At 33.4% G+C, this 20,528-nt stretch overlaps 4 protein-coding genes and 1 long non-coding RNA gene across 12 annotated transcripts; 2 read left to right on the top strand and 3 right to left on the bottom strand.

Annotated features, from left to right (window-relative positions):
- Nucleotides 1-85: 85 nt before the first annotated feature.
- Nucleotides 86-7,267, bottom strand: LOC124946683 (protocadherin Fat 4). Of its 4 annotated transcripts, none has more exons than XM_047487732.1 (18): nucleotides 6,875-7,266; nucleotides 5,826-5,939; nucleotides 4,160-4,446; nucleotides 3,988-4,080; nucleotides 3,684-3,791; nucleotides 3,504-3,605; nucleotides 3,302-3,427; nucleotides 3,021-3,215; nucleotides 2,796-2,883; nucleotides 2,516-2,625; nucleotides 2,295-2,441; nucleotides 2,106-2,220; nucleotides 1,925-1,994; nucleotides 1,687-1,797; nucleotides 1,437-1,610; nucleotides 1,012-1,349; nucleotides 338-609; nucleotides 86-219 (listed from the first exon to the last, which is right to left on the bottom strand). In XM_047487732.1, the coding sequence occupies exons 2-18, from the start codon at nucleotides 5,890-5,892 to the stop codon at nucleotides 130-132; spliced, it is 2,493 nt and encodes an 830-aa protein (XP_047343688.1). In that variant the 5' UTR covers nucleotides 5,893-5,939; nucleotides 6,875-7,266; the 3' UTR covers nucleotides 86-129. The 4 variants fall into 4 exon arrangements, with proteins under 4 accessions (XP_047343688.1, XP_047343691.1, XP_047343690.1 ...); XM_047487735.1 differs by having other exon boundaries at nucleotides 1,096-1,349; nucleotides 6,875-7,265; XM_047487734.1 differs by lacking the exon at nucleotides 5,826-5,939 and having other exon boundaries at nucleotides 6,875-7,267.
- Nucleotides 7,268-7,720: 453 nt separating this feature from the next.
- LOC124946690 (inactive ubiquitin carboxyl-terminal hydrolase MINDY-4B) lies at nucleotides 7,721-15,817 on the bottom strand. Of its 5 annotated transcripts, none has more exons than XM_047487760.1 (15): nucleotides 14,735-15,817; nucleotides 14,499-14,634; nucleotides 14,197-14,400; nucleotides 13,837-14,119; nucleotides 13,457-13,725; nucleotides 11,010-11,095; nucleotides 10,711-10,928; nucleotides 10,409-10,643; nucleotides 9,911-9,976; nucleotides 9,734-9,798; nucleotides 9,300-9,450; nucleotides 9,016-9,215; nucleotides 8,797-8,946; nucleotides 8,595-8,718; nucleotides 7,721-8,184 (listed from the first exon to the last, which is right to left on the bottom strand). In XM_047487760.1, the coding sequence occupies exons 5-14, from the start codon at nucleotides 13,611-13,613 to the stop codon at nucleotides 8,673-8,675; spliced, it is 1,374 nt and encodes a 457-aa protein (XP_047343716.1). In that variant the 5' UTR covers nucleotides 13,614-13,725; nucleotides 13,837-14,119; nucleotides 14,197-14,400; nucleotides 14,499-14,634; nucleotides 14,735-15,817; the 3' UTR covers nucleotides 7,721-8,184; nucleotides 8,595-8,672. The 5 variants fall into 5 exon arrangements, with proteins under 5 accessions (XP_047343716.1, XP_047343715.1, XP_047343719.1 ...); XM_047487759.1 differs by having other exon boundaries at nucleotides 9,734-9,804; XM_047487763.1 differs by lacking the exons at nucleotides 13,457-13,725; nucleotides 13,837-14,119; nucleotides 14,197-14,400; nucleotides 14,499-14,634; nucleotides 14,735-15,817 and adding an exon at nucleotides 11,751-11,861 and having other exon boundaries at nucleotides 9,734-9,804.
- LOC124946704 lies at nucleotides 12,463-16,221 on the top strand. The gene is made up of 4 exons (XR_007100160.1): nucleotides 12,463-12,933; nucleotides 13,000-13,090; nucleotides 13,162-13,331; nucleotides 13,444-16,221. It is a non-coding gene; the product is annotated as an uncharacterized LOC124946704 (long non-coding RNA).
- Nucleotides 16,222-16,227: 6 nt separating this feature from the next.
- LOC124946684 (U3 small nucleolar RNA-associated protein 14 homolog A) lies at nucleotides 16,228-19,332 on the bottom strand. Its single transcript, XM_047487736.1, has 6 exons — nucleotides 19,075-19,332; nucleotides 18,722-18,938; nucleotides 18,346-18,642; nucleotides 17,677-18,223; nucleotides 16,821-17,587; nucleotides 16,228-16,724 (listed from the first exon to the last, which is right to left on the bottom strand). Exons 1-6 carry the CDS (start codon nucleotides 19,170-19,172, stop codon nucleotides 16,269-16,271), a joined length of 2,382 nt encoding a protein of 793 aa, XP_047343692.1. The 5' UTR covers nucleotides 19,173-19,332; the 3' UTR covers nucleotides 16,228-16,268.
- Nucleotides 19,091-20,522, top strand: LOC124946700 (guided entry of tail-anchored proteins factor 1-like). Its single transcript, XM_047487785.1, has 4 exons — nucleotides 19,091-19,645; nucleotides 19,783-19,948; nucleotides 20,019-20,086; nucleotides 20,254-20,522. Exons 1-4 carry the CDS (start codon nucleotides 19,577-19,579, stop codon nucleotides 20,452-20,454), a joined length of 504 nt encoding a protein of 167 aa, XP_047343741.1. The 5' UTR covers nucleotides 19,091-19,576; the 3' UTR covers nucleotides 20,455-20,522.
- Nucleotides 20,523-20,528: the final 6 nt, after the last annotated feature.

Genomic DNA, 20,528 nt, shown 5'->3' on the forward strand with positions numbered 1-20,528 from the left:
TCTTTCGCAGTCCGAAGAAAAAAAAAAACGTTTTTCCTATTCAAATAAGTTGTAATGATATTAACAATGAAAGACACTTTTTTTCAATGCGAAGTGTAGAAAAAACAATATCGTATCTCGAATTCAATTTCAAAAATAAACGGTAAGATTTAGACGTTCGGTCTCAGTTTTAGTGCTTCCTGGCCTGGTTTCTGCTCTTACGTCGATACTTTCCACAGTCTGCAATACAATATTATATATTCAGTTTTGTCCAATAATAAATATTTGATCTATATATTTCATCATTTTGACATGATTCGGTTGTCCATCTTGATACTAAGGAAATATTTGAATTTACCCTATCGTCGTCGTCCCAGGAAAGTTTCTTAACTCTCGGAGACATAGATCCTACTGGCCAGACAGTCATCAGAGAGTCCGGTGGGTCACCGGAGCAAGTGGATGAATCGTGGGAAGTTGCATCGAGATTGCTCCTTGCACTCAAGTCATTCATGTTTTGAACAAGACCGCCGATATTTGGAATGTTTGAGGTTGCTGATAAGGCAGGTGGATTCGGGGCTGGTGCAATCTTATGCCTAGCATAGAGAGGTAGCTGTCTAGCCGATGCGACACCTGCACCCAATAATATTTAGTAGTGAACTAATGAAGTTCCCAGTGCACTCAACCCTTCTTTCTTTTACATTCAATCGATTTTTGTTAAAGTACGACATCGAATGAATATAATCAGTATTTTACATATTATTATATTGTATTATACAAGTTTATCGATGATCAATATAACAAAAGAAAAAAAGTGTTTTTACTATGAACAATTTCAATTCGAATTTTTACTTATCTTTTCCTAAACTTTATCGCAAAAAGTTTCCTCATCTTGGCCGACATTCGTTTGATATTCGATGATTAATGGAAGACAAAAATATAACACGAATCAAAGCCAATAATATCTAAGCCGATTTTCATCGATCGTCGAGAAGAAAGGATTGAGACTCGTAACGTGGCTTCTTCCGGACATACTTGAGCTAGCTCGTACGAATCGCCGTTCGAAACGGTGCGAAGAGCGCATCGTACCGTCATGAATTACTCGTGACGGGAACATACTTTTGATCGTGGCAGCGTAGGCTCGCTCGTTCAATTCTCCGAAACCAGGTGCGTCGAGATCGGTGACGGTCTCGTTAACGTTACTTCCACTCTCGTTCGTGGTAGAACGCTTCCTGTAGCTGTTCTCTGAAGTATCTTGAAGAGCACTAGCTCCTAATACTTGTGGCGTTGGACTTAAAGCTGATGGCACCGGCGATTTCTCACGATATCCGGTTCCAACGGAACTTACAGATCCACCACTTTTGCTCCCTTTGCTGCCAAACATTTTTAGAATTTTATTATTAGCCTATCCATGATAATATTTCCTTTTTTTATACTATCTACATTTTTAGTTTACTTACTGCTTATATATATAAAGAATAAGAATAAGTATAACGACTCCAAGTAGTCCTAAAACAGCTCCAAAAACTGCTACTAAAAGAACACTGCTTCCCAACCAAGCAGGTGCAGCCCTTGCTGCTACGGGTAATGAGGCACCGTTCGGTATATGAACTATTACAGGTACCATGCTCGATCTAAAATGGAAATGTTTATCATGCAAAAAATGATTATATCTCAGAAAGCTATTTTAAATCTACACTAAATATATACCTTGGAGGACGTCCTGAATCCGAAACAACTGCTACTAAACGAGCCATTGAACCATTTATAGTATTCATAGATCTTAAAATCAACTCACCATTGTCATGTATTTCAAATGACCTAAAATTTCATATATTATTATAATAGAAATGAATTGCTACTTAATTTATTTAGCGATAATTTTTTCCGCTGAAAAAATAAATCTTCTTCTAAAGTAAATAAGTACTGTAATTTAAAAACAAAATACCTTGCATCTGGACCTCTTAAAGACAATCGAATCATATCGTCTCTGTCGCCATCCGCGGCTTCCAATCTTCCTAAAAATTCATATGTAGTCAATATTCTTTTCAAAATAATACATAAAATACAAAAATCACTGGCTTATAAAACATTTGTTATATATAATGTTAACTGTGAATACAACTTACCGACAATAGATCCTTCTTTTAAAGAACGAGCATGGAATTCATATCTGGGATGTCGAAATCGTGGTTCCCATTCATTCACATCCTCAATCGATACATTGACTCTGGATGTATCGTTCTACATGAAATAATTAAAATAAATATCGGTAATAAAAATAAACAAGTTTTTAAAAGAAGTTGAAATAAACGTACAAAGTAACCATCAGTAACTTGAACTAGAAAACTATGTTGAGTTCTTTTCTCATAATCAAGAGTACCCTTTAAAATTAATTCGCCAGAAGGAGTTACGGAGAACCTTTCCAAGTCTTCAACTGCTCCAACAAGCCAAAATCTTAATAGCTAAAACATTGACAACAATCTTCTTTTACACGAAAATACATATTTAAACACATTGCATTATAATGAATACTTACAGAATCAGCTCTATTGACGCTCATAGTTAGAATAACGCTACCAGGCGGTGTATTTTCCGGAATTTTTATTTGATAATCTTTTAGCGTGAACTTCGTAGGTATTCGGCCACCTAATTGAAACACATTGTGTCAATAATCAAGTCAATTATTTTTAATAATTAAAAAAAAAATATGTGATGATTATATACGTAATATGTCAACCGTAACTACCTTAATTCAAATTCAAATTATTCGCAATTACAATTAATAGTATGACAAAGTCATTATAGTAATGATTTACCTGCAGTAGGACCTGTTCCATAAGCATCCTCTCGAGATACAACGATAGTCGCCAATGCATATCTATCAGGATTGTCTATCTGAGTAGCCTAAGAATCCAATGACAAAATTAGAAACCGTATCTTATAAAACAGGATACGATACAGGCATTTGTTAATTTTTTTATGTCTTTTTAAGGAGAAAAAAATACATTAAGGATTTATAAAAAGATGGCAAGATAACTCACTTTAACGACGATCGTAGCAGGCGACAAGAGTTCATTTTCTTGCAACGATCGTATAATAACTATTTCGGCAGTGTCAGGATTTAAAAGAAGAAAAGGTAAAATTCCTCCTTGAATGGTATATCTAACAGGAGCATTTATACCAACGTCTTGATCAACAGCCTTTATCGATGCTGGCTCCACTTTCAAAACTGTTCTCTATATGATAAAACATCTATTTATTAATTTGCCTATTCCTCTTTCAAAACTATGTAGATGTATCACTAGATTTTATCGGCATTTACCATTTTAATTTGCGAAGGAAGTTTGACTTTGTACTGATCATTGAGAAACGAAGGATTTTGATCATCGGCATCGATGACGTTCACGTATAACGTCGTAGTCGAGGATCGTGGAGGATTACCTTGATCCTACAAAAGAAAATAAAATAATATAATTCATCATCTGACATTTACTAATATTTGATAAAAATATCGGTAAACTTACTTGTGCTCGAATATCAATGGAGAAATTTGTAAGAGCTTCGTAATCCAAAGGTTTTCTTAATACTAGCGTGCCTTCTAACGCATTCACAAAAACGAAATATTCCTACATAAAAATTGAAGATACGTCAACAATTACTGTCTAAAAGAATACGAATAGACAAAGAACAATAATGCTATTTACCGAATGAGGTCCCGGTAAAACGGCATATTGCACGGTAGAATAAGGCCCTGGTTGATCTGCATCCACTGCTCGGACACCCTGCAATACTCTTGTGCCAACGACCGTGACCTGAAAATCAAACGGATGTATGACGTTTATGCGCATTGAGTTTATTGCACTTTAATTAGATGCTTGTTCATTGAAACGAAATTAAACAACATAGAGAGCAAATCTAGATATCATGGTTTTTTCTTCTATAACGATCATATCAAAGGACAATGAACCTATTAAAACAGAAAATAAAAAAATCCAATGTTCCTCTTACCTCAGAAATATTCAATACGTAAGGAGCGTTCACGAATTGAGGCGCATTATCATTGGCATCAGTCACGCGAATATTAACTGGTATCACGAAACCCTAGAAGAAAGATAGAATACGGTAAACATTGTTAGCATTAATTTCTCGATCGATCTTTCCGAGGTAAGGTAATACTAACGGGATCTAAAGTACGTTTTCTTTCGCAAATAACGTTAACGTAAACGCTGGCAGGTCCGTCAACACCTTCTTTATCCAGTGGTCTAGTTAATGTTAAATTTTTCGAATAAGGTGAAAACTCAACAGGACTATCAAGTTCTTGAAGTCTCAACTTAATGTCTCCGTGTGGTCCTGGATCTCCCAAGACACCAAGAACGCCGACGATATCGCCAACTGCGTGATCCTCGTTGACAAAGAGATGAGCCGCCGTTGCACCGTTTTCCAAAAAACATCTCGTGTCTCGGATCACTATTCAACGTCAAATGTATCACACGATCATGAAAGAAAGATAAGATAAAAGAATAAAGAAAAATATGGGTCATGGAAGGCCTTAAGTGTAGAACAACAATATGGATCAGAGTGCAATCGAAGAATTTGCAATTTTAATTCATGATCGACCTATTGTGTACTTTTGAGATTTTACACAGCGATCGCTTACATACCAAAGAATTTTCTCACGATAGAATATATGTATACGTAGGGCAAGTGTCAGTGTCATTTATGGTTTCCGGCTTTCCATCGAATTAATACCGGTTTTCGACAGTACTTGTGACACAAAAACTTTGACCTATATATTACGGCTTAACAAAAATCATATCCGTGACAATTTTACATCGAATTTAAAGAAGTAAACATTTTTTGTACAACTACATATTCTCTATTTATCAATCTAAAATTATATTTAAAAATAAAATAGATAAATATTCAATAATATAACAAATAAAAATTTCTCGAGGGAACGTTTGAATAGATAAGTGAAAGAATGGGCGGTGCCGTCCTCGAGCATTGGTGCATTCAAGCACCCAAGCATGGCTAGATATTTCATGAAATTTTTTATATCAAACTACTTGATGAAATCGAGACAACACCGACTGTAACGTTAGATGTCCTTTTTCATCGAATTTCGCTTGGTACCGCGCATGCCGGATGTCTCTCGGCTTTCACAACGTCCTGCTTGAACCAACGCATATCTATGGATTCGTACAGATATATATATGCTCAATTTTTTTTATATCAGACAGTAAATGAAACACGATAAATTCATAACAGAATTTTCGTTAAAGAAAAAAAAAATACAGAAAAAAAGAAGATTCGTTCAGAGAACACGTCTATTTCTTTTTTAATAGCAAATAAACAAAATCAATTTTTTCAATTATTAATAATAAACAAATTAGATTTTTTTAAATACACGATATGTGCATAATTATCGTATTCTTATTCCGTATTCTGGTACCGTATATTCTTATCGAACAAACTGTTAGCAAGTCTTTCGCAGTAGCGTTCGTGTTTGAACGACGCAAAAACGATGTAAGCGAATCGCGGATGGACGAACGCGCCATTTACGTGGGCACCTTTTGCTTGCGCCTGTATATGTACGCAAGTATGGTGAAGTTACATACGAACGAAGGTATGCGGGAGGGTAGATATGCGCGCTTCCCTGGAGCGGAGTTCCGGCTAATCGTAAGGCAAACTCGGTTCGTTTGTAAACTCTACTAGGCTCTGCTTCGAGACCTTCGACTAACTTTTGCTTTTCTAAGCTTTCTCGAGTCTCCTCAAGCTTCTTTTCTTTCCTCGAGCGAAGTATTATTTCGAACGAAAGGAAAAAAAGAACTATTCAGTTCACTCACATTGTCCGGCAATAAATTGGAGCATGCAGGAAAGAAGAGGCACGATCTTTTGTAAGCTGGTCCCCATAGCGACTCAATGTCATAATCCACCGGCTCGGATCTTGCCTGATGCATCTGTAACGAGAGAGCTTGTTTTACATCGATGATCACGGAACAGTAGAAAGAACCGAACGATCCTATCAAACTATGCCGAATATGCTAAAGAGAATGAATGAAATGCGAACGATACTTAAACGTATCTTTCGAATTATGCTCTCTCGTTAAAAGGAAACGAAAGAGGGCTCTTCGCGTTCTATCTATATATGTATGTTCTCATCGAATGCGAAATCGATGATGCGTATTAATTGATGTAACATGGTCGAATTATTCGTTAAAATAGAGTTCGAATAAACATGGTGCGACGAACTTGGATTGATGCGGGGGGAGGCCGTTCATAACGTGTGGTTAGAAAGCATGCAGAGAAACTCCTTTATTACGTGGTTATGTAGGACTCTTGGCATCATCGAAGTGCAGAACCGGCAGCAACTTCCTACAGAAGACGTTTCTAAATTCGTAGTCGCGAGTAGTGCCTACAACGGGCAGAGTACTCCATCCCCTTCGACCTTCCTCTTCGCTTTTCCTTTCGATCTTGCGCTACATCTTTGTTAGGCTACCCATTCGAAAGTATTATACTTGTCGCGTATTGAAATTAATCGAACGAATTTTTAATGTAATTTAAATTTTAACAAATAAAATAAATTCATTGTCGGTGACTGAATGAAGTAATTAAAAAAAGAAAAATGAAGAAATTAGTTCTGAAATCAAAATTCATTACTGGGCTGATATAGCTCACTGGGACACCGTACTGTTAATTCGTGCACCGTAAACCCAAACATATCATGAGCAACCTCCGTGAAGCAACTTCCGTAAATATTCAGATATTCTAAAATCCTTTCTCGTTTCTATCAAATGAACAAGCCCATTGATCATTAAATTAAAATGTATACTTAAAAGAAGAATAAACGAATTTATGAACAAATACAAATGAAACCGATAACATTTATACTCACCACGAACGCCGTTTATCTCCAGAACCGTATCAGCCATCAATCATAGAACTCTGAGGTAACTCAAGTAAGAACAAAATAAATAGGACCTAATAATCCACCTGTTCCCTACGATGCACCTGTCCTTTGTCTCACACACACACACATATATATAGTAGGGATCACTTTCCTTACAAATTTGTTCGTTCTTTTTTTTCTAAAAAAAAATCTAGAAGGATTGATCACGAGAAATGATAGACGATGAAAATGATCAATCGATGAAATAGATAAGATATTGTATTGTCTTCTTCAAATCACGCACTATTCGATCAAAGGAACGATAACGTAAGATATTCCTCGTAAACGAAACAGCAGGCTCGCACTTTGATTCGGTACTACGAAAGACGAGTAGTGGACAAAGCGATGGCTCTCGGAAAGTTGGATCTCCTCAATTCGGCCGGAAGTGGGGGTCCGGCCAAACCACAACCAAGCGAACAGGTGTTCGCCTTCGCTCAAAAAGAAGCGAGGGGTGCGTACGTGCGTGAGTGAGTGAGTGAGTGAGTATGTGCGTGCGCGCACCAGCCAACCAGCTAGCCAGCCAGCTAGCCAGTCAAAGAGCGGAGTAGTCGCGTGCGACAGTGCGTAACGTACCGCCCCTCTTCTTCATCCCCATTGAATTCCCCCTTTCAAGAGCTTTCCTATCCATAGTACACTGCACACGGTCTTTCCTTCGATGTAACGTTCAATTATTTCACGTGATTCGTTTCTTTGAAGCTACTCGCGTTTTAAGTTTTAACAATCCTTTATGCAATTTAATCGAAATAAAAGAATGCTTTTTAAATAAATTTTGAGATCAATGATATTTGAACAAAATTTTTTATATTTTTAGAATATATTATTTTCAAATCAATTACGACGTTAATACACATAGATCAAAATACAGTTGCTAATACTATGTTACAATATGTTATTACATATACAGACTACATTAATGTGCTAATAGAGTATAATAGTATCGTTATAATACCAATTATCATTACATTCACAGGTAATCCTATTGTAAAATAAAGTACCTAATCACGTATTTCATTAAATCTTACAACTCTGAAATTAGTGTAATATTTGTAATGTTATTCTAATGTAATGCAATGTCATCATTATTATTCTGCTCTTATAATTGAGTATATGATCTAATTGATAATTCCTTATATGATCTAATAAAATAAACTTACTGCGAAGAATTCAACAATTTCTTCTTCTCGTATAATTTCCATCTATCATATTCAAATTTTGGCATCACGAAATAGATTCCATGTTGTCATTTCTCCAAAAACCTATAAAAATATTGTCGATATTGCTCTTTCGTAAAAATATTTCATCGAAGCGTGTATACGACGTTCGATGCATATTCTTTCTCAAACATTTGCTGCGAATTGCAAATCGCAACGACGATGAAAATGGTTATTTCTCACGATGCGAAAAAGGTATACTGTCGATTTCACGGATGGATGATTCGAGACGGTTCAGCGACGAGGGACACGAATTGTCATCCCCGGAATGGAACGATTTACTTTTTCCTATCCCACGATATATCGACGTTTCCAAATCAACGATTTCTGTGCATCGTCCTGTGATATAGAAATCGAACAACTTCCCAGCAAATTATTTAAAAAATATTCTCAAATGCATCTTTCACGCTTCGAAAATACGAAAATATTAATATTTCAAGTCAAAATTTACTTACCTCATACCAAAAGAAATAAAAAACTTTCCTTTCTTCAAAATTAAGCCAAGACTAACTTTATTTTTATAAGTGGTGATTTTACATCAATGGTGCTCCGTTCCATTGTATTTGTGCATCCTGCCATCTTAAAATATATAATAAACTTGCAATCTTTTAATATACAACAATTACATTAAGTCATTTCTATACATGTGAAACTTACTTGGAACGAATAAGTTTTTCCAATGGTGTAGCAGCAATGTCGACGGATTCCTTGCTGGTGGATTCTACACCCGATGCGCTCTCGTTCGCCCTCGTATCCACGGTCAATGTGGCGTGACTTCCACCACAAGCGAAATACTGCACTTCGAATCTTTGAATACAAATTTTAATGTTTGATAGATTAAAAACAATGTGACTAGATGAATTTAAATTTAAGTACCTTCTTTCTGCATGATAATTCCTTAGTAATTCCTTGTTCGTATTAAAGAGAACACCATGATGACCGTGACATAATGTAACCCATATCGGTAAGCTGGGAGTTTTCAGTCGGGAACCAGGTACCTTGCTCGTTTGACCATCACCCTCGTGAACTAGAAGACCTACTTCGCTTCTCACGAGAATACCCCATTGTGGAACAGCCTTGAAAATGATCAAAAAGTTTAAAAGACTTTTGATGTATGGCAAAGGAATTAAATGCTCATGAATACAATCTTTTAAACGTACATAAGTATTCTCATCTCCAATATGAATAATTCCGTTATGAAGATGAGGAGACGCACGCCCAGTCAACATAAAGACCACAACACTGATCGGTCCCTCCTCAGGACATCCGCTTAGTATAGAAGCTTTCTGATCTTCCAGGTCGCTTTGAACTCTGTGGACCGAATCGCGCGTGCGCCGTTAGTTTGACGAGCGTAATTTTTCTAGTAGCGGCATATTCTCTACATTTCGTTCAAGCAACGCTTTGAACAAACACGAGCAAAAACCGTGCAACTATTTCATTGGCATTGTTAAAACTGTTTTGCTAGAACTTTACCGTCAATCTTGTCATCCGCTATTACCTCTTAACGACATAAAAATCTTAACGATTCGATTAGACATTTGATATTACGAAAAATGCGGAAAATGAACCCAATAAATATTTAAAATGATCTTACTTCGCTAGACCTCTGGATAAAACAGCACTGTAAAGCAATAACTTTGCTCCTGGTCCTCCTTCATCCTGAAACTATTTACAATAACGTATTCTCTTTTTTACGCTAATATTACTGATTTCTTCTTATTACGCTAATATTCTGAATTTTAGAAGTTACGATGGAAATGTCGAGACTTACCAAGTATAAGTACCTTTTGATGAATATTTGAAGATCTTCTATTGAGATGAACTCAAATAAATGTAACTAAAACGAGAAAAAATGTACTTGAAACGAGCTTACGAAAACTTGGTCACGAGCTTACCCTCGAGCAAAATTAGTTTCCAACTATCTTTATGATTTAATTCTATTTTATTCCCTAATAGTAATTCCCGAGGTTAATAGTTCAAACATACATCAAGAATCTAAGAAATCGAAAGCCCAAGGGTAGATAAAATTTTATACACTCCAGACTTTATTAAGGGAACACAAATCATAATGCAAAAGTAATGAAGACACCCTTGAATGGCTGGCACAATGCCAACAACACGTCTTGACAAGTCATTTGATAAACGATCCAAGCTCGTTTTTTCCTAGGTCAATCGAGAAACTCGAGGGTGAGGACGTGTGTCTGAATAAGAGAAAAATATGAAAATCTATATGTTAAAAAGTGTGAGAAGAGGATGTGAATAGGTTTACCGTTTCCGTCAAACCATCCTGAAAATACTGCACGCTATGTTGCAGATAAGGTATCTTTTGTGGTAATGCCACTATCGCCTTTGGCACGCTGACACTTTTTATATCGAGGTTGCTACTTGCGATGCAACTGCTGTTCTGATTGTGTGCAACGAAGCCACCGGCGCAACGCCAAATTATTTCAGATATCGCTAGACATAGGACTTCCACTTGTCTGTCATATGAAGGCTTTAGCAAGCTATGAACAAACCCACGTCGATCCATCGTAAATTATAATGATATTTTTCTATTTTAATTTCACTTACATATCGGGACCAATACGACTGTCCTGCACGTTACACTTAAATAAAAAATTCTTCAACATGATCGCTTGAACGGCCGTAATAAGACCTCTAGTTGTGTTCCTAGGTGCTCTTAATCCAAAAGCTAAATTCTGACCGTAAGGTCTTAACGTCAAACCAGTTCTAGCCCATTCTGCCTTCGGTGGACAAGCACAACTACCAAATACTAACGTTCTCAACATCTAAAATGTTTATGTTTATGTTCATATCGTGAATATGAATAAAATGACTTAAGCGATTGAAATATTTAATCAATGTATTACCATACAAGTTTCCTCATCTATTGGCGTTCCATCAGCTACAACTATTTTCGGCAAGGTCCTCGTGTTTCTTGGATAAATGATCCTCTCTGAAAAAGATGTATAACTTGATTTTTCTTTTTTTTACTTTTGATTTAGTCCATTTGCAATCGTTGAACCCAATATTACAATCCCATTATTTTCATTAGCTTCGATATTTTTGAGGCTCAATTTACAGGAGAAAAGGGAAAAAAAATAATACATCATTCTCATATATTTCGAAACCTGGATAGAGCTCGTCCGGTTCAGCCATAAGTGCTGCGCATCGAGCTGCCCTCGTGGAAAGTAACATTCCTCGAACTTGATTAATTTGTCTCTCTTTTTCTTAAACGTTAAATAAGCGATCTTGAGATCCTTCCTTCGATGATTGTACGTGAACCGTATCTGAGAGATGTTACGTGCATTTCTTTTTTATATGTAGGTATACCTACTCATGTACGGAATCCAATCCACAACAATCGCGACTCACTAACATTACGATATATTCAAGAATGCGTCAAATTCAAGCGAATTCCTAAGATTGTGTCACCCAGTACTACCCACGCCCGACGGTTATCGGATATCAATTGAATATCGAAAGAGCATGTCCCTTTTATATAAACCAATTTGTCTGCTCATCCGCGCAAACACTTTGACTCAAGTTTGGGTGGAGCTCACGAAATATGTCAATTCGTATGTCTAAATAGACTGTCTACAATTATATACCTTTGAAAATGATAGAAATGCCCTACTAACGTCTATCTGTCTTTTCCGATCTACGTTGGAATTTGCTTTAGCACACGTAGAGAGCTCGTACATATTTTTCTTGTACTAGTTCGAACCACCCTAATACGATCGCGTACTTGTTAGTCTCACTCGATCTAGTCTCGGGTGCGGTCGCATTTTCTAACTTTTGCGTCACTCTACGCAAACTATAGCGAAATCTAACTATTCATCGTAATTAGAAAATTTTTGTTGGCAGCAAATTGTTTCTTTTAAAATAACTTTATATGAAGATCGAAGAGATTATTACGTGATCCTATCTATTACGAATAGATATTTCGTAAAATAATACCGGTACTTCTTAGATATATTCATCTATTCGTATCTAACTCAAAAACGTGAGAAGGTTCTTAAATAGGTATGTAACTAATGTAATATTCTTACGACAGATACATACAATTTTTACATCGAAATATATGTACATACTTATAAAGTGTATTATTAAATTATTTTATTCATATACTTATATCATTTTTATTATGGTCTCCATCCTCAAAGCATTAATTTTTTGCAAAAAAAAAACGTATTACATAAAAAAAAGTCTATCCGTCAAATAGTCTAAAAGTCTATCAAACAGATCTATGAAATAAAATTATACCATGCTATTGATGATAAATCGTTCGAAAATACTAAAAAAAAAGTAACGTCACGAATATGAAAAATAGAGGGTGGAATACATTTTAAAGACAAAAGTTTCGGTTCCAGAAGATTCATATTTCGTACATAAATTCACGCGGCTTGTTCTCAGTACAGCGCAAGAGGGTTGGCGTGATCTAACACTCGTCTAAGGCGCTTCTCGCAGAATCGCGTGCTCGCGTGCTATCAAGATATCGTATTACGAATCCACGTCGGAACAGGCATCTGCATTTGCTGATTGCACACATCTCTGATGTATCTGGAAATACGTATGCCCACCTATACAAACACATCGTCTAAATTTTCATTTCTTCGAGTAACGTTCGAATAACTATATCTATCGATCGATTTTAAATTTAAGTGTTCTCCTTTCATACTCAAGGTTACTTTCCATGGAACGATAAAAAAAGGAAAATCATGGCAGAAAAATAATATAACAATTTTAAAAGAGAAACACATTTATGAGCACGTTAATTTGTTAAATCCTATTGTAAGTATTTCTTCGAAAGTAAGCTATTCGTTTCACAGTTGATCATCTTCTAGTAAACTGTCTTAGATCGTTTCGCCCGTTTCCTGCACGATACTTTGTTACATAAAAAGTATTGAAGAACAGTGGCCGATTAGAATCAGAAATCGCTGTTACGCCAGTACGTAAGGGGCGCAAAATAAGTTACACTTTGTTGTTCGTTAACTATGCAAGACTTTCGTTTCCTTACAGACCGATACCGGAAAGGACACAGAGTGAAAGCAGTGTTCCGTGAAAGACATCCTCCTACTAAATACCTACATACGAGTCACCGAAGAAGAAAAGAGATTTTGCTTTCCGGAAAGATCAACGTGATTCTCGAACGATGATCGATGAAAAATCGATCAAAAGAAGATATCTTCGTAGGAAATCCTATAATTAAATCTCTTTTTATATCGAATATTACAAGAAATATAGATATTGTATATTTAATATGTTCCTTTAACATAGTATTAATATAAAATATATTTTCAGACTTAGAACGTACCTCTGTCTCTCAAATAAGTCGACTTCTTTGGAATCGCATCGTATTGCTGTTTGCCTGAAAATGATGCTGTTGGTGTCATACTTGTACTAGTATCAGACACAGAATCGGATATAGTAAGTGCGTGCTCATTTGTTTTCGTTGTCCGTGATTCCTCCATTGGAAAAATGATATCGAGAGATATTGAAAGATCGGAAGATTCACAAAGATATTCAAATAAGTGATTACAATATTGAAATTCTTGGGAATATTTTGAAAACGTAAAGTGTTATCTAAGATTGATAAAAAGATATAGTGATTAATGATTAAAATGATCGATTTATCAGTTCGTAATAAACAATGATCGATTTAAAAATTTGAAATTTCGAGACGAAAGAGCGTACCATCGTCCGTTGAATTCCGTGATAAATTTACTTTCGTACGAAATGAGATCTTATTATCCTCTTTCGAGCGTAAAGATTCAGCTCTGACACTTCGTGCGTAACGAATTAAGAAAAGAGAATTCTTTAACAGGCGATGAAAATAAATTATAACCGTACAATCGGAGAACTTTCCTGTTAAGTCTCATTTAACATGCCATCTTCCATGAGAAATCGATTAGTTATTTTTCACACGAAGTTAAGATGTCATTGAATAATCACTTCTACGATTAGCGTCGTGTTTTCACTGAAAATTTTTACAATCAAAAATAGAACGCTATTAAAAATACTTAAATATTTGTTTAAGCATTGTTGAAGGTATACCTTTGCTCGTGCTTTGCGTGTAGCTACTATAGAACTAACTATTGAAATCTAAATCCATGTTATCCATGGAAGATCTTAACTTTGAGATATATTTATTTCCACTTTCGTGACTTTTTAACTTATTGTTTTCAATATCGTTGAAATTTATCGAGAAATTCTCTAGAGAAAATAAAATTAAAGATCACTCTTTTATTATTTCCAGACCTATTAAAAATGAATTCAATCTATTATTAAGTATTATTCAGTATAAAAAGCAAGATAATTTAAAGCGAATAATCGTAAGATAAAATGAATTACCCTACTTTTTGATATTCGTTGTTACTTATTAATCAGCTTTTCAGAAACCGGTTGATCTTACTTCGTGTTCCTACGTATACGACTGGAAGAACTAACGAATATGCAAGGTAGACCTAGGTGCTCGTGTTCCACTCTTAATGTCTACGTACATACATATAACATACACGTATATCTGCATTGACCTATGTTAACTGACAGCCTGGCGCCGGCAGTTTGGATAGCGATAATAATTCTAACCAACCTTCGCGATTCGAGTTCATCCCCTTTTACTCACTTCCCACGTAAATGGCGCCTTCAATGTTATCCTACCACCTTTACATACGCAAGCATCCTCATTATCACGCGTTCCTGAACTTAGTTCGTTCTTCTTATTCGACTAATTGCTTATAGTTTTGCGCATCGACAATTGTTAACGGGAAACATTCCTCAGAATAGAATTTCATAAAATTAACTGTAAAATAAAATGAAATAAAATATAAAAAGAAAGGTAATAGATTTTAATGATTGAACACAACTTACAAATTATAATTTATAATCGAGTACTAATACGAAGCTTATATAAATTAATTAATAGTTAAATAGCATTTGGTTAAATAATATTGAAAAGTATTTGCCTTCTTTATCTTTAATAAATCTATAAATATCGAACTTTTTTCAATCTCTCCCACATGTTCAAATTTTAAGATGCCGAATATGCAACTGGTTTTTCGAACTTATTTCGTTTTGAATATTACGACTCTGATTGGTCGATAGATAAAGCGCGAAAGTTCCCACGAATACAAACGCCCGTGAGTAATCGTCTCGATCGAACTTTAATAATTAATTTGAAACTAGATCTAAAACGAGAATGAATCAGAGAATCTTATCATACAAATAAAACGAATCTACCCTTTTACAAATTATACGAAGTATACGAATCAGGAATCTAAATGGAAAATACTGATTTGTGTATATTGAAATTGATTTTGTTATTATATATAGATAGTACACAAAGTTTCTCACGTATCCATAATTACCAATTTCCTCACTGCCGTTCGTGAAAATAAGATTACGTAATTTAACTAAGTTCAAGTTCGAGTTTGAAATAGATTGCACGTGCAACCTTTTAAAGTTCAAAATGTTCCATGTCACAATGAATCTGCGAAATTGATTTTTTATATTTTTTTTCTAAAATTTATCCAAAATCAACTTTTATACAAAACAACATAGAATTAATAAATATGTACTTCACATCATGAAATAACCTTAGAAACTAAAATATTCTAAAATGAAGTAATTATAAGTATCGTGTATGCACTTACGTGACTTGCTATAATAATCATAAATTTCAAGTTATCTATACATTTATGAAAAACATTTCTTAGATAAGTATTGGTAAAACTATATTATGTAAATAAATTCAAGATAGTTGAAAATTACACTATATCAGTTTACATTGTTGTAAATTTTAAATAAAAGAAGTTAGAATAATTAGTTGTATAAAAAGAAAAATGTATTGGATTGCGTCAGGTTTGTATTGGCAATTAAATGATTGCGGATTTTGTCGTTTCCTTCTTCTTTGAAATCTGGCAATCACTTAGTTGCCAATCCAATATTATATTTTATTATTTTTGCCATTGAATATAATATACTGGACAATATACTTCATGGTCATTTCTAATTATTTTCTAATTATATTTTAATATTTCTATAAACAAAATTATAAAATACGTATGCATGAATAAAAAACTTGGATCATAAATTGCATAATTTTATTATCTATGTTACAATTGTTGTTACAATTGCTTTGATTTTTTCTTGTTAATAGGTATAATTGTTTTGTTTTCGTTTACATTTTTTCGTTTCTTAATTTTCTTTTTATCAATCAATACATTTTCATCCATAGGCTCAATAATTTTTCCCATAGCCGTCTGTACAGGAGGCTCGATCAACTTTTTATGATCATTTTCCGGAACGAAATTTCGTCCAATCGGTGCCCTGATACTAGCTTCAAAATCTCTAACGGTTGAAAATGGAAATGGTAATTCATTTACTTGATGTTCTCTTATTTTGGCATCCTCGTCTTCGATTATTATAACATCGCCTTTATTTTCATCTTTACGCGGTGCATCTTTTGGTACATTTATAATAAATTGTTTCTTTTTACGGTACGATTGTTTTATATTCGTTCCACCCCAAGATCCCCATCCTGGTAAACTAAGATCTATATTCTCTGGTTGCGATTTCTTTATCTGTAATTGAATTAGTGCATTTCAATGATAATAGAATAAAAATGAATATTTATTGTTTGTATCCTAATATTTTCTCATTTTTCTTTTCATACATACCTCTTCTTCTTTTTCTTTTCTAAATTCATCAACTACATCATCGTCTGCAAAAGCTTCGCTTATTATGTTATGTATTTCTTCTTCATCTTCATTATCATCTAAAATATCGTCTCCATCGGTCGTAACATTTGGTAAGTCAGTATTTAAATGTTTGGGTGTTACATTAATATATTTATTTGGATCTATATCCATATCTTTATTTTTGGAAACATCAATAGTTGTTTTATCCACACTTTTTGCTAAACTCTTTAATTTAATTACATCTTCATCTTTTAATAATTTTGTAGATTTAATTACCTCTTCCATAGGCTTATTCAAAATCGGTTTTTGTTTTTTATTTTTAAACTCCAACTCTTCTGTATCAGGTTCGTCTACATTAGATTCATTGTCATTATTATTTTTCTTCTCCACGTCAATATTAAATTTTCTTTTCACACGACTTATCTGCGTACGAATTCGTTTTTGCATTTTATCTTCCATAAGGTCAAACATTTCATCTATTTTTTCAGATAACAATGTTGAATTATTTTTCACATCATCAGTATTTAAAGTCTCACATTCTTGTACATTCCAAGCAGATGTAGCAGCTACTTTATCCAATATTTTATCATCATTATTTACCGTTATGGCTTCTATAGATCCATTCATATCAAGCATGCCATTAAACTCACTTTTTACTTTTTTATCCGCAATTAAGGATTTTTTGTTTTTTTTTAATTCATTCTTTTTAATAATTAATTGTTCTTTAGAAGAAACAGTCTTATTATCTGTAAAAATAAACGTATCTATCAAATTTTACTACCATAAACAAAAAAATACATATACTTTTCTCTCTCTTTACCTTGTTCTTACTTACTTTCAAAATCATTTTCCTGAGACGTATTATTTGTTTGATGAGAAATAGAATTTTGATTATTTGCTTTTAAATTTTTTCCATCCCAATATTTGCGATAACTGCTGATAAATTCATTGATTTCCGATTCAGTTTTAACTTCATTTATCCATGGATTTTCTTTTGTATTATCAGAAAGTTGTAAAGGCATTGAATCCTGTTCATTATCATCATCATCATCATTACTATCATCTGCTACTTTCAGATGTTGTGTCAATTCTCTACCAATAGACAATTGCTGTGCAAGAACTTGACGTGTTTCTTTGTCATACTTTGCTCTTATTTGTTTACTCTTTGCCCATTGACCTGTATTTTTATGTCTTAGTGTTATTCGTTCTTCTGCTCTGGATTTATCAAGCAACATTAGTTTTTCTAAAGCGGCCTGCGGATCTGATTTTTGCAATTCCTCATATTCTTTAAGTTGTTGTTTCATCCTTCCCTTTCTCTGAACACGGTGGAATTTTTTACTCTTTATTCTTTTTTGTCTATATGCTTTTGCTTCTCTGTAAGACTAAAAATAAAAAAAAAATAAAATAAAATAAAAAAACATGAAATTTCTTCCTTTCACAATAAGAATTATATACTCTATTTCTAGATTTATACAATTGATAGTAATAATAAACACTTGCTTACCTGTAAAGCTCTCATGCGAGCAGCTTCTTTTCTCCTTTCTAGTACTTCTTCTAAAGTCATTGAAACTTTATCTTCCTTTTCTTCTACTTTTTCTGGCTCTGGTTCTAATGCAGCTAATTGTTTTTCTAAATTTGACTGCAGTTTAAATCTTTTAACAAATTGTGTGGTCGGTTCCACTTCAACAGATAGTTGATTCAGAGGAAAATAAACCTTTTCTGCAGTTCTATTGTATGAAATTATTCCATTCCATTTTTTTACTTGTTGTTTAGTTTTTTCAAACCCAACCACTCTTTTTATCTAAAAATCATAAACTTTAAGTATTGAATATTAAACAATGTGTAAAACTATTTAAATGGTCATATGTTATTCTACATACACGATCAGCAGAAGGTTTTTCTAATGGCTTAGAAAGAACTTTAGTTTTTTTCTGAGCTGCATTAAATCTCTTACTTATCTCTGTATGATGTCCCTTGTTTCCTAACAACTTTACTAAATTCTGAACAGATACTGCATCTTTATCAGATATTCCACTTTTAACTAAATGAAATTCAGATACTTCTAATGTCGGTTCTGTTCTTTCTGGTTTCTTAACCCTAAAAAATGAATCACATATTTTTTAAAAATATAAAACTAAGCATCAATCAATTTGAAAGTATATAAATGTATCAAAAATATTTCATTTAATACAACAATAAATTATTACCGCACTTAACCTATAAATATATCTACCTCTGTCCTTTATCGAGTTGTGCCACTGCTTCTAGAAGTTTAGAATGAGAATCTGATATTTTTTGATCACTATCGTAATCAATCTCTGAACCACTCATTTTAGAATAAATTTGAAAGAAATTTATTTAAACACTATTATTCGTACCGCAACATATATACACGTATCATACATTACAATATACATATGTCGTACACGCTTGCAGTCTTCAAATTTAATGTTACCCGCCGACTTATATATGGCGGCCGACTATCATAATGCTTGATACGTCTGTTAAGTTTGGAAACAACCAATAAAATTAATTGTTTAAAATCATTGTACCTAGCTATCAATAATCATTCACCATCAGATAAACACAGTTTTAAAAAAGGAATTTTTTTTTTATTGTATTCATTATAGATTTTAATATAATTATAATTAATCAAATTAAATAAATCAGACAAAGAGATATGTCATAACTTATTGAATTCTGTTATAAATCGATTCGGTTGAATATATTGTACAATGAATTTACTTTTGATATCAACGTTAATTTGTATTTTAGAATACATTGTGCCGATTGTAATAACTTATGTAAGTATAAAATAAATAATTAAGGCATTAAAGTGTTAATGTGACAAATAATAGAATTAACTATGCATGTCAACTCTAAATATTCTGATGAATCATTTTGTTATTCTCATATTTAACCGGATTATCTTTTGTCATAGTTTACAGCACATTTATATGTAGGAAAAAAAGAAGAAGCTGAATTACGTAAAAATTTAGCTACATTGAGACAAGAAATGGCAAGTATTTCAATGGTAGACGAATTTTCAAAATACGCTAAACTTCAAAGAAAATATAACAAATTAGAAAATACTTTGAAGGATATAGGTAAGAAAATAAATTAATGAGCTATGTATGCAAAAATAATATAATATATATAACAATTTCTTACTTACAGAAAAGGGGAGATTATCCAGTAGAAAAAAAGCAAGATTATTGACCACTTATGGGTTTCGTATCATCAATGTAAGTATTATATATTTGATAATTAAATGAAAGAATTATTTATTGACCTACAAACATTTTAAGCTACAAATTACATTTTCTATACATTCTTCTTATATCGTTTATTATTCATCAATAAAAATTAATAAAGCTTATTATTTATATTATATTATTTAATTATATTTAAGGGCATATTAATAGTGATCCTTTTATACATATATAACAATGAACCTATAATAAAATTACCGAAGGATACATTATGGCCAATTAATTATCTTTTAAGATGGCCAACTAATTATGAAGACTCCATTTCTTTAATTATGTGGTTTGTCATCGCAAAAATAGCTATATCTAAATGTACTCAAATTCATATAATAAATAATCATTAAATAAACTTATCAATAAAAATGAAGTATATATATATTCATAATGGTTTATTGGTCCTTGATTCATAAAATATATA

The sequence above is a fragment of the Vespa velutina genome, chromosome 2, assembly GCF_912470025.1.
Source record: "Vespa velutina chromosome 2, iVesVel2.1, whole genome shotgun sequence".
Classification (NCBI taxonomy): Eukaryota; Metazoa; Arthropoda; class Insecta; order Hymenoptera; family Vespidae; genus Vespa; species Vespa velutina.

Bases quoted from the DNA above. Each gene is read 5' to 3' on its own strand.
- LOC124946683 (XM_047487732.1), bottom strand. From the start codon at position 5,892: ATGGGGACCAGCTTACAAAAGATCGTGCCTCTTCTTTCCTGCATGCTC. The intron at 4,081-4,159 runs GTTAGTATTACC...TCTTTCTTCTAG, and splicing joins GAAAACGTACTTTAGATCCC to GGTTTCGTGATACCAGTTAA. The intron at 2,442-2,515 runs GTAAGTATTCAT...TCAATGTTTTAG, and splicing joins GCGTCAATAGAGCTGATTCT to CTATTAAGATTTTGGCTTGT.
- LOC124946690 (XM_047487759.1), bottom strand. From the start codon at position 13,613: ATGGAGGAATCACGGACAACGAAAACAAATGAGCACGCACTTACTATA. The intron at 10,929-11,009 runs GTAATACATTGA...TAAACATTTTAG, and splicing joins TAGATGAGGAAACTTGTATG to ATGTTGAGAACGTTAGTATT. The intron at 9,805-9,910 runs GTAAGTCTCGAC...TATTGTAAATAG, and splicing joins TCAAAAGGTACTTATACTTG to TTTCAGGATGAAGGAGGACC.
- LOC124946684 (XM_047487736.1), bottom strand. From the start codon at position 19,172: ATGAGTGGTTCAGAGATTGATTACGATAGTGATCAAAAAATATCAGAT. The intron at 18,643-18,721 runs GTATGTAGAATA...TATGATTTTTAG, and splicing joins AAAAACCTTCTGCTGATCGT to ATAAAAAGAGTGGTTGGGTT. The intron at 16,725-16,820 runs GTATGTATGAAA...ATTCAATTACAG, and splicing joins GAAAAGAAAAAGAAGAAGAG to ATAAAGAAATCGCAACCAGA.
- LOC124946700 (XM_047487785.1), top strand. From the start codon at position 19,577: ATGAATTTACTTTTGATATCAACGTTAATTTGTATTTTAGAATACATT. The intron at 19,646-19,782 runs GTAAGTATAAAA...CTTTTGTCATAG, and splicing joins TGCCGATTGTAATAACTTAT to TTTACAGCACATTTATATGT. The intron at 19,949-20,018 runs GTAAGAAAATAA...TCTTACTTACAG, and splicing joins AAATACTTTGAAGGATATAG to AAAAGGGGAGATTATCCAGT.